At 40.2% G+C, this 14,873-nt stretch overlaps 1 protein-coding gene across 1 annotated transcript; it reads left to right on the top strand.

Annotated features, from left to right (window-relative positions):
- The first annotated feature begins 6,137 nt into the window (after window positions 1-6,137).
- Window positions 6,138-7,226, top strand: LOC113358283. The gene has a single exon (XM_026601811.1). The coding sequence runs from the start codon at window positions 6,138-6,140 to the stop codon at window positions 7,224-7,226; it is 1,089 nt and encodes a 362-aa protein (XP_026457596.1).
- Window positions 7,227-14,873: the final 7,647 nt, after the last annotated feature.

Below are 14,873 nucleotides of genomic sequence, written 5' to 3'. Positions count from 1 at the left end.
GTACCAAGACTAGCACAGGGACACCATTGGACTGATCTGATGTTCAGAACCGGTTATAATCTATTTGTTATATGAAATGCACAAACGGTAGCTTGCTTTATATTTTTGGTACCCGCCTGGCCGCCCACATATACCACCAGAAATTGGCTAGGTGGATGAATAATTATTGTTCTCTATCGATACACTAAAATGTTTTTTTTTTTGAAAGCAAGTCACTAAATTGTTTGAGGTAAATAGAAGAACGGTGAAGAAATAACGTGCAATTGGGGATATATATAGTAATTGGGGGATATCTAAAGCAATTGGGGCATATGAATTAATATCCCCATCCAATAGTTCCTGCTAAGAGGTGTTTTTTGGGGGAGAAAATATTAAAATACTTTTTAAAACAAATAAATTTCCTTTCAACTTCTCTTCTCCTCGAAAGAAACCTAGTCATTGATTTGTTTTAAAAGAACTCGTTTAGGCTAGAATCAAAAATTGTTACTGAAAATTTACAGTTTCTATGAATACCGGAATACAATACAAGGCCGATTTGGTGTACCGGCATAGTTTTAGTATGAACACCATGTCGTTTTACTATGCCGGCACTGTTTCTAGTATGAATACAATGCCGAAATTAATTGTTGGCATGCTCGACATAAATCTTTCAATACCGATAGCCAAATGCAAAAAAACTCAAGTTTCTGGGGAATTTGCACCGTGTGCGGTATATCAAGTTACCATGTCGTCACCACTACCGACATTTTCGATAATAAACATTTTGTGCTGGCACAATTTCAAATTTGGGGGATATTGTGTGTCGGCATGACAGAAGTATGAATACCATGCCGATTAGGTCCCTGCTAGCATGGTATTCATATTTTTACCATGCCGACATTGAGTTTTTAGGCGTAATAGTGACAATTTAAATTGATTTTTTTAATACATTAATACTTATATATGATTGTTCAGAACACTTGTATGTTCAGCTTATTTACTTTTCATGATCATAAATATCTTTGTTACATCAAATAATCCAATAATAATGATTTATATTAATCATTATCAAACTAATCTATTAATTAACTAAACATGATTAACTACTAAGTATGATCGATGAGAGGTAAACTAGGGATTACGTAAAAAAAATATATGGATATGTGGTATCCACGAATAGTATTTAGATTCCTATTTTGTCTGATTAGCATATCCCTTAATTATTTTACATATCCCCCAATTGCTTAAAAAGCCCATGCCTTATAAATGCGGAGTAACATTTTGATGAGTACGACCAACAAGTACAACGACAACATTATGACTGGTACCTTTACGCTACACGTACTGTTGTTAGAGCTACCAGTAGCCTATATCATCAATAATAAAGATGGGAGTTGGATCGACCCTCCTACAACCGGGACAGCAGGGGCTTGTCCAATTTTGGGACACGACGTGGCACAATCCGAATGGTAAAGAGGTGAATAACTCTGGCATTGAGATTGGTAGGGGTGGAGAGGGGACTGATCAACGGCCAGGATCCATTGTCTCATATCTGGACAATAACAGTTGTCCCGGATATAGAGTTGGATCTTCTTCTAGTAGTACCGCAGTCTACAGCTACTCCTACTTTTTTTTTGGAGTTGATGATTAAATTGAATGAGAAATGACAATCTAACTAACATTGTAATAGTGTATATAAAAATCTAGTAAAGAATCCAATATCGGACCAACCTATACAATACAATTCAACTTTTCCGTGCAATCTGTCAATTCCCCTGATTTGATCCAAATATCTTCTCCATTTCCAGCTATTTATCATGTACTACTACTGACTTGACTTGCCAATGAATGCATTGTATTAGAACCCTACTACCTTCATATCCTGCTGCATTCACCAATATTGTCACTTTGAGCTTCTTCTAAGAAAGTACCTTACTAAAAAGTTCTTAGTGTATGTTGAAATGGATCCAATGTCACCGGTACATCCGTGTGTATCAAAGGCGTCCTCTGTAGGGAGCTATGTCAGCTTAAGTTGCTGTCGAAATGACTGCATTTTTACTTTCACTTTTGAATACATAACATATATGAATCGTTTGTCCATAGTCCATAGACTCAATAATGATTTTAATGGACAAGTGTTGATATGGATTTTCCTCGTAAAAAATCAAATGAACTGATGAAGAAAAAGAAATACACGTATCATCTAACTCACACTCGGGTGCTATACGGAGGAGAAGTGCATCAAACTTCGAGAGGTATGGTTTTTGTTCGCCATTAAAGGTGTCCCTTAATATGAATCGGCCTCCGTTTAACAAAGTTATGTATGTCCTCTTTTACACACTTCATATACTGTATTATCACACACTTTGACTTATGTAGGTGACGTAACTATGTCTATGTGGATTATCCTAAGTTGAATATATATAAGGTGGTTCAACCCTTCAATAAATGATGATCGAGCTAATCAAGCAATAATTTAAATGATCTGATTAAGAGCAGGTTATCAATTTGTGTAGGTATACCTTCGATGCCGACATTTGACCTTACTAGTTTGAGAAATTTGTAAGAAAACGGGTCCATACATATTAATAAAACTACTTAAGACCCCATAAACTAGCCTACCATAATATGCTGATCTTCTATGCATCATTCCAATTTTATAGGTCCCAACCATAATATGATTACATTTCATTTCATTTCATTTTCTCTGAAATTGAACACACCTATAGCTAGGTGCCAACTATGTGCAGCACATCTACTTTCATTCATCTTATAAATGTTCAATATACAGTAACAGCACGCAAGGCCTACTAGGGTTGTGATAAATACTCCGAAAATTATGCACCGTGGAACCAAATGCTTAAGATTACAAAACGTACAGATCCTTGAATAACTAAGGCTTCTCTTAAATATAATTCATGTTTTTATTAACCATAACACACATAAAATAAGTCATTAATTTATCCAAACGGATTCTCATAGTTATTAACATAACCCATAAAATTTTACACAATTTTTATATATAGCCCAAAATAAATGTGTGGATAAAATATCCGACGACAACGTGTCAACATCTCAAGGGATGAATACATGATGAGATGATAAGGTAGGAGCACCAAATCATTCTCTAAAAAGGAGGATTTGTCTCAGTCGAGGCAACTGCACAGGCGCCACATGAATGACGCGTGTAGGAAAAAGTCTAATCTGCTCAGACGGTCAAGTCTAAAAAGCAAGACCGCATTTAATGAAGGATAAGAACAGGACAGTGGTAGTTGCATATCGTGACGGAAGACTCGGACAATCTATACTACGACCCTGAGGCAATATAGCGCGAGGTTCTCCACCGAAGGCCAACATGATCCAGGGGAGAGCGAGATAACTCGGAGGGAGAACCAAGCAAGCCATCACGAGGGATATTATAGAGCCAGCCCGAGGGAACCAGCACGATGGAAGACAGCTCACCCAACTCGGACGATCAAGCCATCACGAGTTTATTTAGACTATAAATACCAGTGCATGTACAAGGAGACGGACAACTTATGTAGTATTAGATGGTCCTTCTACAGAGAATTCCTGATAGAGATCTAAACAGAGAGAAAGTGAGGAATCTAGAAGATATCTGTAACACTTTCAAGGGTAAGACCTTATAATCAATAAGAAAACATCTTCTTCTCCGTGGACGTAGGTCTTCAAGGCCGAAACACGTTATATGCTTGTGTTAATTTTTACACTTCATGCTCTTTACATCTTGTTCATATTGAATCTTGTATGTTTAAGTAGTTTGTAGTCTTTAATTTCACTTGGGTGTAGTAGTCAGAAAAGATGCAACAACATTTTGGCGCTAGAAATAGGAATGTATGAAGATCTAATCTACCTCCCTAAAAACAGCATTATATTGTTTTTCATAATCTCTGTAAGAGAAGTGTTTTCACACTACAAAGTAGATTTCTGTCGAGATAAATGAGTTGAGCTCGGACTCAAAAATGATCTTCACGATCTAAGAAGTCTAGTAGAACCTCAAAATCAACAGATCTACAAGTTTATGCCGTTTTTCTTTAAGATTTCTTGTTATTTTCAAGTTTTTTAAGCCTTCCACAAGTAGCTCAGGAGAGTTGCAGATCAGAGCAAATATGGAGCTTCAAATGCTTCGGTGCTCAAACGATCTCCTCCATGAAAGAGCTGGGAAGAGATGCTAGTCAGTAATCTATCTCCTCCATGAAAGAGCTGGGAAGAGATGCTAGTCAGTAATCTACATAAGGAAGAAATCACCTTATGAGAGTTGAAAAGACGAATTTTTCATGATGTTCATCATCAAACTCAACATAATCTCCGATCTCCTTCTTAAAAGTCTAAGTTTAAGTCAAGGGGAGGAATTAATGAGTATATAATCATTCATCAAACTCAAAGTTTGTTTGAAATCAAAAGTTAAAAGATGATGAGGTATATTTCTTAGAATGGGAAAACGTACTCAATCGTCATAATTAGATTCTTTCCCTTTAAGGGTATGGTGTGTTGAAGGAGATATTACCTCGAAAAAGGGGACTGGAAAAACACCTTTTTCTCCATCATCAACACCTCATGCAAAGAGGGAATGTTTTGACATTTTCACATGTCTCCAAAACTTACTGCAAATTCTTCCTGTACTAAACTGTCAAGTCTGAACTATGGCTTAGTAGTCGCACGTGACCTGCAAACTTAGGGTTCCACTTTTCTGAAGAAAAGACAAATTAAGTGTTATTGCATATGTTGCAGGGAAGGTAATGGTTACACGACGATCTGCTCGCGTGAGCCAAGGTGAAAATGGTGGAGCCCAAACAGAAGAACTCGACGACATGGAGCCAGGAGAAGCTCTGGTCCCAGACGAGGGACAACCCGATGACCAGTATCGGTAAGGACTAACTGAGAATTCTAGCTCCGAAGGAGAGGGAAACCCCTTTGAGAAGCATGATGACATCCATCTTTCTCAACCAGGAGAGTTGAATCGCTTGCCAAGGAAAGTAGTAAACACTGATGTCAAGAAGGACAACCCTTCAGATCTCGCCGATGCTAATGCTGCCATAGCTGCCATCCTGAAAGCCCAGGAAGCTCAGGGTGAGAGAATGGAAAAACTCGAAAGGCGTAACAGGAGGCTAGAACGAAAGAACCACCGGCTAAAACGCGAGGTGAAGAAGAAGGTACCACTCACCACTATCGATGAAACCTCAGAAGGGGAAAGTCCCTTTGAACATTTACATGATGACGAACGTATTAACATCCCTGACACCTCCGACGAGGGGACAGCGGATAGGTTTCCTAAGGGAAGCAGAGATGTGTTCGACCACGAGGATGGTCCATCCGAGGGGTCATCAGATATTGATCCCAAATACAGAAGGGAGAAAAATCAAATCGACGAAGTTAACGGTGAGACCGAGAATCTCGCAGTCACAAACCCAAGACGAGGGGAGAACTTGAGGTCAACTCGTTCCAAGGTTGTTTCATTCGTCGAACAGTCGGACGATGACTCAGGGCAATATAGGCATCACCACTATGAACCATCTTTCTCGCCCGAGTGAGCTCTGGGAAGAAGAAAGAAGGCAGAAACGAGGCGGAACAACGACGAGCTGCAAGCCTGAGTCGACCGGCTAGAAGCGATGTACAAAGAGTCCACCGGAAGGCAGGAAACAAGAAATTAGCAGTAGTCGTGCTAGAGGCAGGACAATCACTCTCATCTTAAAATCTACTAAGATTGCCATTTCCATGGAAATGCTCTTTACCGACGTTCACGTCCCCCTTTACCGGAGCAGGAGATGAAATCGAGCACCTTAGAACCTATCGCATGACACTGACCCAATGGGACCATTATGATGTGGTGTTATGTAAATCCTTCCCTGCCAGTCTAAGGAATGAAGCCCTACTATGGTACAATAATCTACCTAAGGGCTCAGTCAAATCGTTTGCTCACCTATCCGAGATGTTCTTAGAAACATACATTCACAACAGTCGAATCCGACCGGAAGTTGATGCATTGTTCCAATTTTCGAGAGGAAAAAACGAGTCACTCCGTTCCCTGGTAACACGATGGATAAAGTTATGTGCCGAGATTGGAAAGGTCCCTGAGGACTATGCAATCTTGGGTTTTAAAAAACAGTCTTAGAAAGACAGACTCTCTCTTTGTCCGCATGTATGAGGCCATGCCAAAGAATCTGAGTAAATTAAGAGAAGTCCAAGAGGACTACATAGTCTTGGAAGAACTCCAGGAAGGAATCTATGACAAACTGGCAAAAGGAACTAGTAGAGGAGAAAATGTGGTAGAGCCACAGAACCCTCCAGTGCCAGCCCAAGGAGCAGGGCGATCCAACAATGGATCAACCCAGTTTGATAAACATCGGACTGGAGGATGGAAAGGTCGAGAACATACCCAGCAAAATAAGGGAAAATTCGTAGACCCAGTTTATACAAAACTAAACACCCCAATATCCGAGATCCTCAAGAATATCGACGGACAGCATACGATCACCTACCCATGGAACAGGGGTCAGCAACCAGAACAAACTAAAAACAGGACTGATTTTTGTGAATTCTACCAATTTCACAGCCACACGACAGACTCGTGTAGGGACTTAAAGAAGGTACTGCAAGATATGATCAACGAGGGCAAGCTCCAAGAATACATTGCACAACCAACAATCCCACCAACTATCGGGGCACCCATACATCGTGTGGAAATTCCTCGTGAGGCGCAATACTTAGGTTGTAGCACCATATCAAACTCGGAGATTACTGCCCCTGCACGAGAAGGAAGCATCAAGGGGCGACTCCACAAGCGCAACTTCAAAGGTGATGAAGTTTTGAGAGTGGCTAAAGAAACCCCAATGGATGACTGGATGAAACTCCCCATAAGCTTTTCATCCTTGGAGGCGCCAGAAGGAGGATGCATCCACAACGATCCTCTAGTGGTTACGATGGCCATTGCACTCCCTAAACATGAGGACGAGGAAGCAAAAAAAAAATCACTACCATGGGCAATGCCCAAAATTCTAATTGATGGTGGCAGCTCTGTGGAGATATTGTTCTATGAAACATTCAAACAAATGGGCCTCAAAGACGAATGCCTCATACCCTCAACTTACAACATATTTGGCTTTAACGGGTCATCGACTCGTCCAAGAGGGAAGATAACATTAGAAATCCAGGTGGGAAGAATCCTTACCATAACCGCTTTCTGTGTGGTAGACGTGCTATCACTCTACACAGTCATTTTCGGATGATCCTGGGTCCATGGAATCAAGGGAGTGGCCTCCACTTACCATCAAAGGCTAAGATTTCCAACACCTGACGGAGTAGCAGAAATCATTGGAGACTCTGGCGAGGCAAAATATTACTACAAGATGAAGGTCCAAAACGGCGAGAATAACATAAACTCCCCAAAAACACAAGCAAGGAGAGCTAGAGGCATCGATAATTCAATTGAAGCCCATGACTACATGGCAATAAGCGATACACCAAGACACTTGTCTAACGCTCCAGCCTCGTACAACACCATAACCTCTGGACCGACTACACGTCCCTTATAACAATTACAGGACCTCCCCAAGGAGGGAGAAGTCAGTCCTCGTACTCACACCAAGATCGAAAGTACTCTTAAGAACAAAACAGCCTATACCGGTGCCCAAAAAACCTTGGAGGATTCCCTCTACGACATCTCACAGAAATTTTTTGGTATGGATACTGCACTTGCATGTGCCCTGCTATCTTTCCTAGATAGTTACTCAGGTTACAACCACCGCATTAGCAAGGCTAGCATGCAACATCATTTTCGACCAAGAACATACGTTGAACAAATAAGGATGACCACCCCATAAGGCTCCACACTAAACCCAAGGCGACTCATCAAGAAGGAAACAAAGGCTCCCAAGCCCAATCAAGCTATGGCAAAACACCCAGTTAACAAAAAACTTCACTTCACAAGTTGGGATGCAGACAAATCCCAACCGATGTCGCAAGCTAATGAGAAGAAGTAGCAACCCACATCATATCTCTTGCTAAGAGTATCACACGTCCCATGAAGGCTGATGTCTGAAAAGTTCGTATTTGAGGCTAGGGCCCTAAACCCTTACTTGTAAGAAGGTCATAAAACCTCCCTCGAAATGGACTAAGGGTTCACACCGTCTTTTGAAATTAATAAAACTACTCATTTTGTGTAATACTTGTCTGCATATAGATTTTTTTTTTAGATTATATTATCTTTATTACATATGTATATTTTTTCTTTACTTTTTATATGCATTTAGACTAATCATATCATACTTGCACTTCTAACAAACACACCAAACAGATGAATCCATCAACAACTATGGAAGGGTGCTGGCCACACCCCCAATCCTACAAAACGATACGGGTAAAACAACCCTCAGTTACCTTACACGGACTACAGACCTAAGGTAACATCGTCACGATCATGATATCAGACGATGCCTTGTTCTAACAGGAGATACCCAGCTTTGACATATCTACATCACGCCAAAGTAATAATTTCTCAACCAAGGTATCACCCTTGAGAGCACGCTTCAACATCTACCTCAAGGAACAAATGTCCCAACAACGGGCACTACAGAAAACAAATAAAGGCTAAACGAAAGTTGCCACAATCTAGGTCCAACACCATAAGAGATAGCATATCCATCTAAGGAACTGATCACTCCTCGGATATATTACCCAAGGTTGGACCAACAATGTACATCAAAACTCTTTCATAGTCAGATCATGGTAAACTATCATACGATCAAAGAAACGCAGTTGTCATATAGCAATGTTAATAACAGTTAGCAACAAAGTTAAAGTGCCCCCCACATACGAGGACTTACCAAAAAATAATAAAGTTATGCCTCCCAAAACGGAGGACTTTCCAGTAGCGATCAAAATGTTTCCACAAAGGAGCAACTATACCTATAAACTTATGTTCAAACATAAGAAACCAAAAGAAGGAAGCCAAAATAAGAGATTCCGCCAAGAGATAGGCAAGCTCAGGCTTGTCCATCATCAGGAGCCTCTTGTTCCTCACCTTCCTCGTCCTCAACATTAGTGACATTCTGCACGGGCTCGGGCTCATCGCTCGGTGGTGGGACCATGATGTTCACAGCAGCAGCAGCGGAAACTCGTTGGCGCTCCCGATAACAGCAGCCTTACAGGCCTTGGTCATCAAAACCATATACTCGGCGTGGAGAATACTTAACTTCTCCTCTGTCTCTGCATGAGCGGCAGCCAATTCCTCTTCATGGCTGCTCACCAGTTCATTAAGCTCCTGATCAAGGCCCCGTCCAGCCGCTCTCTCTTCCTCCAATTGCTTTTCCTACGCAACCTTTTGCTTGCAAGCCTCTGCAAGACCGAAAGAACAGATGATTAACTTACGAAACATAGTAAGGCAAAAAAAGACACAAATTGATGCATCCATAACCTTCGTTCTTAAATAAAGCGACGACTAAATTCTGTTCTAAACGGATCTTTTCATTGTCTAGAGCACTAAGCCTTGCTTCTGCAGGAGTTACAGCCATATCACCACGAGGACAGGCTAACATATGCCTATCACGTTCCCTCTCCAAAGCAATGTAATCATGATTAAGTCTTCTCAGTGCCTCCCTATTATCTTCATATTGTGCTAACATAGGCATATGATCGCACTTCCAATTAATAAACTGATCCTTTTGGGCTCGAAGCATCTTAATATCATCTGCACGCTCTACGGCTACCTTCTTAGCCTTATCCAGTAAATCACGAAGCTCCACAGTACGATTCCGATGTACCTCCACATCCTCCCGCAACATGGTATTTTCTTGCTCTAAGGAGTCAATCTTGCACTGACGAGCACTTACATCGAGTTTAAGACCATTGTGCTCTCTAGCATATCTATGACCAACACTGTCTAATTGCTCCTCCAATCGTTTGGCCATAACTACCAATACATGGACTAATTCAGAAGTCTAATTCCATACCATTGAGACATAATATTAAGAAAGTGACGCAGATAAATACCTTCTAGTTCCTTCTTATCTTGGTGAAAGGTCAATGCATCATCCTTAGCGAACTGCAATACAGTTCGAAGCAGTTGAGCCTCCTGCTCAGTCGCCTTGGCTTTCCTCCTAGCAGCCCGAGCCTCGGCTAGCATACCAATCCTCAGATTGTTGCTCTAAACACAAACATAACATTCCCAGTCAAGACTGGAGCAAAAAAAAAAAAAAAAGAAGAAAACTAAGTTTTTCATCACATACCGATAGCATAAGTTGCTGCTGTGCAGACCTATCCAAATAAGTCAAGAGATGAGCTTGCTCGTCCTCGCTCAATTGAGCATATCCTTCCGAGCATATAACCTTCATTGACTCGGAACCACCACCAAACCAGAGAATCGACGAGGAAGCACTTGACGGACCCACATGAGCAGAAGGAAACCCGCTATCAAAGTTACTTGGCACACCCGGAACACCACCACTATTCAGAGCCACAATGAGACCTCCGCTTACTTCCTCGCCACCAATACCCACACCCCTGTCAGCGATACCTCTCGTCTGGGGAAGAATTATGTCTGATCCAAAGGCAGCACCAGGATCGGTGGGATCGGCCAACAGAGCTTGATCAAGATCCTCAAAGAATGAATCAGTAACATCTAACACTTCAGTCTCACCAAATAAAACATCAACATCCACCTCCATGGCGTGTTCGATCGCACCCGCTGGAGCATTTGACGGCCCAGCACTATCAGCCAATCTCTTCCTCTGCCAAAAACACATAAATTTGGCTTATTAGGAAACAAACAGGGGCAAGGTATACACATATACGTCAAAACATTATGACAGTATTTCTTACCTTAGCATCCTCAGAAGTCCGAGCAGATTGAGACAAACGCCTACGAGGGATAACCCATCTAAGCTCCCAGGGCCTATAAGCAGGCAGATGAGCATGCATCTCAGGAATGCAAGGAAGACCGTTACCAATCTCATCCCAACCATAAATATAAGGACCTATAACTCGAATAGGAGAAACATGGCACTTGGGATCATGAGTCTTGTGAAGAGCACGCTGGGTAGAAACAAGGGGGTCCAAGTCGGACATATACGAAGAATCTCGGGCGCTCTTCCGAGACCTAGAAATACCAACTCCAAAGCCATCATAGGTATCGGACTGGTGAAACCAATAGTTCTCCACGAAAGTATCAGAAGAGTATAATTCCTTTTGAGCAGGAACGAATTGATTCAACTCGTGCTTGGTAACCTTGCCTTGGCTTCGGCGATTACACTCTCGAGAGATCCGATAAAAGTTACCATTGGGATGATAAATGGCTTGCTGAGGATTAAGCTTGCATAAAATCTCGTACTGGAAAGGATTCAACGGACAGTACAGAGGAAGACGAAGGCTGGCGTCAAGTTGACCCACTGAAACTATGATCTCATTGGGACCACATGGGTACTTCTCGAAAAGGTCCTTGGAAAGAACATCAAACTTCTTCTCTAGAGTAGCAAAAGAAATATCAAATCGATGGAGGCGATGTCTGACCTACGCCGATTCCAAAAACGCCTCATCAGACAGGCCGGAGATACGCTCAGAACTGGGATTTCTCATCGGAGATTTTCCAGGGCTGATAAAAAAGCAAAACAGAGAAAAAGAATTTAGGACAATGGCTAACAAAGCAAAGAAAATCCAGACTAAAAGACATACACCGGCAAGAACAGCCGGAAGCAATTGCGGAAAAACCTCATAGCCGAAGCAAAAAAAAGAAAAGTTATCAGTCGAAGTGACTGTAACAATCGCAAAACCCAAAAAAGGAAATGGAACAATGATAAGAATCATTGATACCAACAACACTGAGTAATTACAGAGAAATCGATGATAATCATTGGAAAAAACAAAAATATAAATAAAGAGAAGGGACCATGCCGTCTCGAGGAGCGAGATGGGGAGTTCCTTCCAGACATTATAAATATCTTTATAGGAGACAAGGAGTTAAGAAGAAACAATAAGAGACAAAGGAGAGAAACAATGAAAAAGTTCTGAACTCTGAAAAAAGATATTAAAGGCTCCTCCCAAAAGATTTTATAAGAAACCAAAGGACCACCAACCGGCGCCTCAAGTCCAACGGGTAAAAGTGCATTAAACATGCTGACATGGCGTAACCAGGGACGTGGCGGAAAAGGTGGGACGGTTACATAGTTTTCTTTCCATCATGCCCTCGGCAAGTTGCAAAGAAAATGAGAAAAATGTGTGGGTAAAATACCCGATGACCACGTGTCAACATCTCAAGGGATGAATACATGATGAGATGATAAGGTAGGAGCACCGAATAATTCTCTAAAAAGGAGGATTTGTCTCAGTCGAGGCAACTGCACAGGCGCCACATGAATGACGCGTGTAGGTAAAGGTCTAATCCACTTAGACGATCAAGTATAAAAATCAAGACCGCATTTAATGAAGGATAAGAACAGGACAGGGGTAGTTGCACATCGTGACGGAAGACTCGGACGATCTATACTACGACCCCGAGGCAATAGAGCGCGAGGTTCTCCACAGAAGGCCAACAGGATCCAGGGGAGAGCGAGATAACTCGGAGGGAGAACCAAGCAAGCCATCACGAGGGATAGTATAGAGCCAGACCGAGGGAACCATCACGAAAAAAGACAGCTCACCCAACTCGGACGATCAAGCCATCACGAGTTTATTTAGACTATAAATACCAGTCCATGTACAAGGAGATGGACAACTTATGTAGTATTAGATGGTCTTTGTACAGAGAATTCCTGAGAGAGATCCAGACAGAGAGAAAGTGAGGAATCTAGAAGATATCTGTGACACTTTCAAGGGTAAGACCTTATAATCAATAAGAAAACATCTTCTTCTCCGTGGACGTAGGTCTTCAAGGCCAAATTTATATGCTTGTGTTAATCTTTACATTTCATGCTCTTTACATCTTGTTCGTATTGAATCTTGTATGTTTAAGTAGTTTGTAGTCTTTAATTTCACTTGGGTGTAGTAGTCAGAAAAGATGTAACTACAATAAATTTTCAAATCCCTAAATCAAAAAAATCAAAAAAATCCAATTATATAATTTTCGTTATTAAATTTATGTAAGATCGATGGCATGATTAATGATTTTTAAAAATACTCAATTTAATGTGATCATGATTTGGAGAAAAGAACATCATCTTAGAATTTTTTTTATAGATAATAGTGCTTATGGAGTTTTAGAAAATTGTTTTTTTGGAAAAGAATCAAAACCTTATGTGATTTCGATTTGATTTTCGATTAATATTGTTGTGGGGAATTTTTAAGGAAATGGTTAGAATATACCTCAATCGATATCATTGTAATCATGATTAAGAAAAATAACATCAAAAGGTGAAAAGTTGGGTTTAGTTTGTTCTGAAAAAAAATAAAAGTTAGAGTTTGTGATTGTGTAATTTGTAAGAATTAAGAGAGAAGAATTAAAAATTAGGATGTAAAAAAAAGTTAGGGTTTAAATAATGTTAGGGTTTATATTCTGATTTCGGGGAAGAAGTAGGATTATTAGTAAAAAAAATTAGGATATATTTGGTAAATTTGGTTTTTCATTTTAGCTTAAGTTTTTTGGACTATGATTAATTAAATAAGCGCCGAGCAAGGATTCTATGGCAAAAGAAAAATTGTAGGAGGAAATAATCGATAATTAAAATAATTTCGATGTATTTTTGAAGAAAATATGATATGATAGGAAATCAATTTGCAAGTGAGAATAGCCAACTCATAACAAATGATACACAACCCGGTGCCCAAAGATGAAGCTTCATACAATATGACAGGTAGGAAAGTTAACGGCTTTCTAAATAGCGTGGCAGACAAATTGCTCTAATCAGTTTATCTAATAAAACTGAGATCAGCTGATTCAGCTTCTCTTTTCGTCATCTCATTTGACATACTTGACAAAACCAAATTACCTAGTAGTGGCCATTTGACTATATGTGTACTAAAAGTTCCAGGTTGTTAGTTTAAAAGAAACTTGGTTAGTCTTATCAAGAGAATGAGAGCTAAAACAACTCGATGATGATCCAATCAAATCTTTTGAAGATTAAGGATTGTACAATTGATACATGATATGTATGATGTAACCTAATTAAAGCTATTTGACTCTTTTATTCATACTTTTTAAAGGTGTGTGTGTATGTTCATGGAATGTAATGTATTTAAATATGATATGTGTGTACTCCTAGCTGAGTTTCTAAGTTGTTACGTGTTGTATATTTTTTATCCATGTACGGACAAAATCAACATGACCTAACGTATATTTTCTGGTACAATGCACATACTTTGTTTGATCAATCATCAATAGATTTAGAAACAAAAGTATACATTCTTATATTTGTTTATTTTTAATCCAGCCCATACTTTTAGGTACAACAGTATTTATAGGATATCAGAAGAGAAGTGCTTGTCGTTGATTATGCCGATTGGGGCGGCTGGAATGCCCAAAAATGAGATCTGTGGAGTTAATTTGTGCAACACAGTAGATGAGATCTGGATCCAAGACATTCTCCCGTCAGGATGTTTGTGAGAATAACGTGAAGACCAGTATTGTCATGCATTCGAGCACAGAATGAACATACATGCACCTTTATGATAAGTGGCGGAACTGGAAATTCCTCTAACCCCTGGCTTAAACCAATTGTCACCGTAGATTATCTAGCTCAACACAAATTAGGTAACAAAAAAAATTGGCTATTACGTTTTTAGGGTTGGCTTCAGCCAGGTTAAGTCTGGCTGTAGTTCCGCCCCTATAATGCTGACAATTTACTGTTGTAGAAACGAACATAAATGGACGTGATAGAAATGCATATTTTCCATGTTGTTAGACACTCGGGTGCTTGAGAGCATAAATCAACTAGAAAACAGAAAATTTG

Source organism: Papaver somniferum, chromosome 1, assembly GCF_003573695.1.
Source record: "Papaver somniferum cultivar HN1 chromosome 1, ASM357369v1, whole genome shotgun sequence".
Lineage (NCBI taxonomy): Eukaryota > Viridiplantae > Streptophyta > Magnoliopsida > Ranunculales > Papaveraceae > Papaver > Papaver somniferum.
This window is presented reverse-complemented; position numbering and strand designations above follow the sequence as displayed.

Bases quoted from the DNA above. Each gene is read 5' to 3' on its own strand.
- LOC113358283 (XM_026601811.1), top strand. From the start codon at position 6,138: ATGTATGAGGCCATGCCAAAGAATCTGAGTAAATTAAGAGAAGTCCAA.